General features: G+C 44.3%; 1 protein-coding gene across 2 annotated transcripts in view; it reads right to left on the reverse strand.

Annotated features, from left to right (window-relative positions):
- The window catches only part of dnajb5 (DnaJ heat shock protein family (Hsp40) member B5), a 13,956-nt gene extending 5,754 nt beyond the window's left edge, over positions 1-8,202 (reverse strand). The window contains exons 1-4 of one of the 2 annotated variants that reach the window (XM_080433856.1): positions 7,926-8,202; positions 7,335-7,516; positions 5,504-5,783; positions 3,474-4,171 (exon numbers count right to left, since the gene is read on the reverse strand). In XM_080433856.1, coding sequence (XP_080289982.1) covers positions 3,474-4,171; positions 5,504-5,714 — 909 coding nt within the window. In that variant the 5' untranslated portion in view covers positions 5,715-5,783; positions 7,335-7,516; positions 7,926-8,202. Of the gene's footprint in view, positions 1-3,473; positions 4,172-5,503; positions 5,784-7,334; positions 7,517-7,917 lie in introns of both variants that reach the window. The other variant, XM_080433855.1, reaches the window with a different exon arrangement.
- Between the last annotated feature and the right edge of the window lie 273 nt (positions 8,203-8,475).

Below are 8,475 nucleotides of genomic sequence, written 5' to 3' on the forward strand. Positions count from 1 at the left end.
TTCACAATAAATTTTTATCTCCACGATACGATTATTGTGTTTTTTTCTCACGATAAACGATAATAACGATTATCGTCCCATCCCTACTGCAAAGACTTTGTCTTTGATATGGTACCAGTAACTGTTACCCTATAGATGTAGGTTAGTTGATGGTAAGTCAATCTGACAGTCATGCGAAGTTATATAGCTACTACTACTGTCATAATAATGTGCAAATTGGTATACTCACAACTAACGTCTTAGCAGTATTTCCATGCTCTCAGAAAAACAATCTCCTCTAGAAGGGAAAGTCCCTGGAGCAACAAACAACAACACAAGTCAACAAGGAGCATAAGGCATTGGTTCCAAGAATGGCTCATCTTTTATCTTTGGCGCAATGCCTTAAACCCAGGTTTAAGCACTAAGTATAGAGGCCTAAGTGTAGAGGCTCTCTATACTTAGTAAACTTGACCGGAGTTGGCTCTGTACTTGGTCTGCTCTTTTTCCCCTCTACACCAAATCTCTTTGCTCGAAAATAGCCGATCAACTAGTTCACGATGCGTCAAAATGTTCGAATAGGGACACACATGTACTGTAGCCGGGCTGTGTTTTTTACTGCAGCATTAAACATCCAGTCAGGGCATCGCACCTCAGAGCTCCTGGAAGCAGAGCTGAGCGTCTCAGTGGAACACAAGCTTTTATTTGCTTTGGATACCGATTCATCTGACCCACTTCCCTCATACCGCCCTCTCCCCCTCTCCCTCTCCCTGCCTTCTCCCTTCCCTCTCTCCGCTGCATCCAAATTAAGTCTCTTATGTTGGAACTACGAGAGCATAACCTCTAATTTATACTTCTGTTGCTCAGTTGAAAATCTGCTATTTTTGGTGAGCAACGTGGCCGTGTGACAAAGTATTGATGGAATATTCTGCAGTGCAAGCCCAATTACTGTGCAAGTTTAATCAAATACAAACTCTTTAATGTGTCAACGCAGCAGTTTATTTCCATTCACTGGACTGTCTCTATTGTGTTCACAGCTTTGTGTATTCATTGTCTTCGCCAAGTTGACAGGCTGGGAGTCGAAGACAATGTTTTCACCGATGTCCATGCGCGTGTGTGTGTGTGTTCGCGGATGTGTTTGTGTGTCTGTATGCAGCTAATCTCAGACACCACTGGAACGATTATTTTAGCAGCAGTGACGTCAAATACCGGTATGTGTATCTCAAAGAATCAGCGTGAAATAATTTTCATCAAGCAAACTAAATAATAGGGAAGCACTCCATAAGTGTTTGAACTGAAAATGTATAATCGCTGCTGTCCGGCAGGAACCAGCTAACTCCATTTTTCCGCTTTTGCATTTTTTTTCCATAAATCAGGGCCATTGAACACCCTTTACGTCTGTGTGTTGATTACAAAATTATTTAACCAATTAAAAGTATTAAAAACTGCTTCTGACAAAACCAGCTAACTCCATTAGGACATCAAACTTTCTGCTAAACCAGCTAAATTCACCAAAGGGGGCGGAGTTAGCTGGTTTAGCTGACTCCAGGCTCCACCCCCTTTTGACCTCCAACCTCATTGTGAGCTTGGAGGTCCATTCAGCTGTTTTTATCAATGATGAACAAAACCTCCTAACTCCATTTTTGTTTTGTTTTTGTCATTTCCTGAAAAATGAACATTTTGGAGTTAGCTGGTTGCTGCCGGACAGCAGAGATATCTTTATCCTGTGTTTCACCTTAGAAATATTTAAAACAAACAAACTAAATAATAACACATAATAACACAAACGTCAAGGAATCTCAGAAATATTTTGACGGAGCATGACATGCTCCGTCAAAGCGGGGACAGTGAATCACGTGATGTCTACTGTAGTTTTCCTACGCTACCTCTGGGTACCGCCCAGTGGTCAATTTTCTCCGAACACAGACTGTATCAAATATAAATACTGTAAATATCATACGCGATACAGATCACCTCCCTGACAGTATCGGCAAACTCTGTTTTTTTTCTTTTTTGGAGCACAGTTCCTACATTATGTAATTCAAAATACATCTATGGGATTTTTATGGGGAAAAAATCTTGCGGGCTTGGGTTTGATGTCAGGACTTCTATTGCAATCGAATGTTGAGAGGTTTCTATAGAGGGTACTTCCAAAACTGCTTCTGCTCATAAGGGGTGCCACAAATGCGAAAAGTTTAACCATATGTCATAGAAATGCTATTTCCCCCCGCAGCTTCCAATCCTTGCATCCTGCCGGCTGCAACCCACGCCTGCCACAGCCCGGAAGACCTTTTCTAGTTGCGGCTGCTTTCACAAGGAAAACGATATGATTAAGAAACCCAGACTGTAGAAGCACAAACTGTTCTTCAAACCACTCGACCAGAGCACGAGAAGCACAGGCATATGACTGGCAGCACCATTAGAATTAGTTTAATTTCACAGACAGACCAGAGCTGAACTGGGCCTACTGCCCCCATAGTAGGAGCTAATTAAATGCCCTGCCAGTCACACTAATAGCAGCTTCAAACTGTTGCCACCTTCACATAACAATCCATCTTTGAATGTGTTGCCATAATTCATCATACAAGAGTATATAAATACTAGAGTATAAAATAGTGAAAATAGCGGATCAACAAGCTTCAGCTTGTAGATAAGCAAATTTTACGGTTTTAAAATGTTTTTAAAATAATAATAAAAAAGGAACTGTTTTAATCTTGACATACAAGATTTCCACCCGAAAGCAACGATATACTGATAACTGAACATGTATGTGGTGTATTTACGGTACACACATGAATACATGATACATGAATATGTCCGTACTGTTTAGTGTACAGTATATACTGTATATACTTATACATGAACATATGCATTAGCAGGGTTAAGAGTGAGAGAAGGACTGTGCTTCTGTGCCGGTCACACAGGGACACCACATTCCTGCTGGCTCACTCACACTGCAGTGACAGAGCGAATTTACTGCTCCTCAATGATGCTGTATGACAGCAGGGCAAGCACACGCGCACGCACGCACGCACGCACGCACGCACGCACGCACGCACGCACGCACACACGCACACACACACACACACACACATTATATGATATTCCACTTAAAAAAATAAAGCAACACTACAGGTGATATGCCTGCCTTTTGTCTTCACTGAATTCCACTGCTGCACAACGTGGTGTATAATGAGACAAATGAGACCATGAAGATGGATAGACAGACAGATCACTTTGTTAGGTCCACAGACAGACAGACAGACAGACAGACAGACAGACAGACAGACAGACAGACAGACAGACAGACAGACAGACAGACAGACAGACAGACAGACAGACAGACAGACAGACAGACAGACAGACAGACAGACAGACAGACAGACAGACAGACAGACAGACAGACAGACAGACAGACAGACAGACAGACAGACAGACAGACAGACAGACAGACAGACAGACAGATAGTGATAATAGGGGCGGGCGGATCCACCCACCTCTTTCAGAGTGATATTGCAGTTATGAATGATATTGGAGCCGTCTCTCTTAAAGTGGGCATGTCCTTTGTCTTTCAACACAAATGCTATGTCAGCAGGAATGTTCTCTGGGGTTTCATCCCCTTCCTTGGGGAAGGTGATCTTGGTCCCTTCCTTCCAGCCCTTCTTGATGACGATGTTGAGGATCTTGTCCTCCGTCCTCATGCTCCTGCCATCGGGGTTGAGCCTGCGGCGGGTGATCTTCATGCGCTTGGTGCAGCCATGGAAGATCTCCTCCAGCGAGACCTTCAGCTCGTGGACCACCGGTGGGTCCTGCTGCTTGTTGTTGGCCCCCAGGCGCTCCGAGTGGCCGCCTCCGGCTCCGCGCCTCCGCCGGCCCTCCCCCGGGAAGCCGTTCGCGCCGCCGTGGTGGAAGCCGAACTGCCGACCGAAGTGAGCGAAGTGGTCGTCCATGTCCTCCATGTCGGCGTCGTGATCCAGGTCGTTGCTGTGGTCGTTGTTGTGGGAGGAGGAGTGGGAGGAGGAGTGACCGTTGGTGCGGCTGTGGTGGTTGCGGTTGGAGCCGAAGAACATGTCAAAGGGGTTGGAGCCCCCGAAGAAGGAGGCAAACGTGGCGTGGGGGTCTCCATGGAAGGTGTAGTGGTATGTCGAGCTGCCTGAAGGACCGGAAGAGCTGCTGCCTCCTCCTGCCTTTAAGCCTGAAAGAAACATGCGACAGATAGATGGATAAAATACTTAATTGGCAGTTTAAAAAAAATCACAACAATGTCCATTGTGGTCCACCTTGACATAAAACAACACGCAAGAAACTGTACAAACAACCATGAAACAAAGGAAAATAAATCCTTATATATAAAGTTGGGAGCAATACATGTAGGACAAGAGGTACCCGAAAAGAAGAATCCAATGCCGAGTGGGCTATCCGGGGTAGGGATCTAACTATGACCAGATAGTGTTAAGATGGAGCCATGATTTGAGGTCATTCTTAAATCTTGCAAGAGAATTTAGGGATTTCAGCGCTGAAGGGAGGGCATTCCACAGAGCAACGCATTTTTCCCCTTAAGCGTCCTAAAACTGGGGGACCTCAATTCAATTCAATTCAATTATTCAATTCAATTCAACTTTACTGTCCTACCAAGACAGGTAGGATTCTTTGGACCCACCTCATTGGTACAGGTAAAAAAAGGAAGTCAAACACCAGACAAAAGGTTAGAAATGTATTTTTTTAGCAAAGAGACGGAGAGCGTGGGCTTTGGCTGGGAGGTGAGTGGACCCAACGTGGGTGAGAGTATTCCCACAGCGGGATGGGCCTGAGGAGAGCTCTCGCTGGAGGAACTGATAAGTCTGAGTACCACACTGAACAGCACACACACACGCACCTACACATACACCCACACAAACTACGTCAGCCGCTGCTATTCATATCTCCCACCACGTTATGATTTTAGGCCTGTCTGTCTATCAAGACACCCACGCTGCTGGAGTAGAGAGCTCAAATGTGGGATGCACATATATGGGCTCCGGGTCTGCTAAGTGTTGGTGACATTGATAATCACGATGGACTCTCAAGACAACATGCACAAAGGCAGAAAGAGAGAAACAGAGAGAGGAGAGCATTACTTGAGCAATCTCTCTCAGAGGAGCGAGAGTCAGCTGCTTGCCTTCCTTCATCATATTAGGCACAGTTACTGAGCTATTTCTATTACATCTTAATCCAGCGTAACTCCTGACCAACAAGGCTCACTTTGAAAGCTCTCGGACATTTTGTTGGACAACGGTGTCGCTCACTGCGTTTTTCACTTGAAAATCTGTTATTTTCAGCGAGCGACTGACCATTGTATAGCGTACGATTACTTTTAAGCTCTGATTCTGCCAATTAAATGGATAGAGACCTGAGAGATCATCAGGCACACACACACACACACACACACACACACACACACACACACACACACACACACACACACACACACACACACACACACACACACACACACAATCTGTCCATTTACATGTACAATTCCCCTCACCTTCCTCTCCCAGCTGGTCATAGATTACCCTCTTTTTGGGGTCACTGAGGACCTCGTAGGCTTCTGCAATCTCCTTGAACTTCTCCTCTGCATTGGGATCCTTGTTTTTGTCAGGGTGGAAGCGGAGCGCCATGCGTCTGTAGGCCTTCTTGATCTCCTCCTCATTGGAACCCTTGGGAATGCCCAGGGTCTTGTAGTAGTCCTTCCCCATCACTATGCACACACTCTCCAGACTGGGACGACTGGGATAACTGGGACCCCCTGACTCAGGCCACACTCACTGATGGGGAGACGATACTTGATTAGAGTCCTGACCTGTATTACTTGTACAGTAGATAGTTAATTAACAGTATCTACTCAGCTATACCAGTGGTTTTTTCAAACTTTTTCATGTCAACAACCCCCAAATTAATACGTATTTGGCAGCGGACATCCATCAGAAAATATTTTGTGCCAGAGACCCCAATACAAGATTTGTGTTATTAAAATGTTTCCAAAATACTAGAATAGAATTTGTGAAAATAGCAGATCTACAAGCTCACAATGCATTGCGAGCTTGTAGATCGGCTATTTTCAAATAGCCAGTGTACATAGGGTTAAAGTTGCTAAACTGGTTTTGATGCTACATTTTTCTGGGAACCCCCTGGCACACCTGGGGGTCCCCAGACCCCACTTTGATAACCACTGGGCTATTCACATTGCATTCTGATTGGGTCTATCATCACCATTTGGTACAGAGACACATTCTGATTGGGTCTATCATCACCATTTGGTACAGAGACACACAGGTTTAGTAGCCTTTGGGGAGTGACAGTAAAATCCTCAGTATTCACCCTTCACCATGTGCAGGACACGAATTTTTTTTTTTTAATTCACAATAAGGGCCCATTTGGATCCATTTTACACTCTTGGGGTTAAATTAACATTGAGGATTTTACTGTGCACATGCAAACTATAGACCTTCACAGGTAGGCTTCTCAACAGTCCAAGGCTTTTAACAATAAGCTGAACGTTATGTGGGAGACAAAGGCATATTAAAGTGGGAACCACTTTAGAGGAATCTAGTCAGCCATTTCTTCTGGCTGTTGCTGAAGGAATATTTCGTTGCTATGCTACTGTTGTAGTAAAAAAAATAAAAACGGTCAGTGGCGGAATTCCCATCACCTGATTAGGCTATCAAACGGCTTCTACTTTATACATGCTCAGTTCGTTCATTCATAGAAGCCACACATGTTTACACTCCTCGGTCCTCAATTCTAATTTTAAACGGACTAATTTTAGTAATGGTTAAGCAGCAGCCCTGCTGTTCAAACGAGCAATGTGCCGTTGAGACAGACAAGCTGAATGCTGAAGATGCCTTTATACTCTAGTCTCCTATCGTCAGCCACAAGCCTTAATTTAATAACACACCGCAATGCTGTTGAATAATCTAATCCAATTGGCAAAACACAAAAGGCGACCGAAATATAAGTAGCCATTTAATAGACGTGTCAGATCATCGATGACACTATGATGTTATAGCCTGAACTGACACAAATAGCCAATTAGTAGCCAATGGGAAGGATATATAGTAGCCTATACTACCGCATCTTCTAAATAGGCTTAATGGAACACTATAACACAAACACATTAATACCGCTGATAGCAGAACCATACAATGTAATGTAATACATAATGTATACATATATACGTTTTTAGTGACAGACAGTGCAGGCAGGCAAGGAAAACACTCAGTCTATTATAGGGCTGATGGTCTACAGCTGGTTTACGGAATGAATGAAGGCTAGACGATATAAATAATAAATACAAATGGAACAAAAACGAATCCTACCAGAATGGTGATGTCTAAAGAGGAGTGTCAGAGCAGCATGGTCCGGTCCCCGGCTCTCTGGTCTCTGCCTCACACACACACACAACACACACCACAGACACAGTCACACACACACAGTCACACACAACACCTGCACCGGAGTCTTGTTAAATGACGTCACGAAGCCGGGCTCATCACCGGCTCTGAAATAGAGATGATCAAACACTGACGTTTTACTAACCCGGGAATAACTGTAACACCTCACACACTTTAACTGCCCGCGACAACTGTGACAAACAACCCTGGACCTTTAGTAGAGAACACACATTTCTACTTCATAGAGTCCCCCAGGGCTATAGTGTCTTTTCAGTTTTCTGTTATTTTGTGGGGAAAGCTTTCGCTGCGTTGTGTGAGCTTGTCGATCAGCTAGTTTTCAGCGAAAGCTTTCCCCACAATACGGACGCTGGGGTTTAAGTGGTTAAAGCATTAATAATGACATTTGGTTTGCACAGCAGAACTAACTAACGGCTCAAATTCAACAGTTTGGCTTATTTTCCTCTGTTTCACCTGCAGATAGACTGTCGTGTTTAGATTAGAATAAGACAGACTTACCGAGATTTCTTGTCTCCAGAGTCCAGACCAGAGTCCAGATCGCACCGTTATTTGCTGGTCCGACTGTAATATAGTGAGAAAAAGACCCACCCAGCCTGGACAAGCGGCTCATCCAGTCCTCAACTTCTAAGTTTGCAGAATGTTGCTTGGTGGTTGGATAAACTACTAGCACACTCGTGGAGTGAAGGTTGTGGATTAATACAATTGTTTTTGATCTAGCTGACCGATCGACAACTTATTTCCTTCGCAGCTCCGACTGCATGGTTGTTGTTGTCAGTCTACGGTTCACTTCGCTCTGAGAAAAACAGACATATTTGGAGAGAGGGAGAGAGAACAAGATAGGTGGGGGGGGGGGAGAGAGAGAGAGAGAGAGAGAGAGAGAGAGAGAGAGAGAGAGAGAGAGAGTTCTACTAGCCAGGACTGAGTTTGATAGCCTACTCCACAGAACAATAGTAGTACCACTATGAAGTTGTGAAGTTGAACATAATATCCTAACATAACCCACACAGTACCATAGGATAGTACTGTATGTATGGGTTATGTTAGGATA

The sequence above is a fragment of the Gymnoscopelus braueri genome (assembly GCF_963280865.1).
Source record: "Gymnoscopelus braueri genome assembly, chromosome: 7".
NCBI lineage: Eukaryota > Metazoa > Chordata > Actinopteri > Myctophiformes > Myctophidae > Gymnoscopelus > Gymnoscopelus braueri.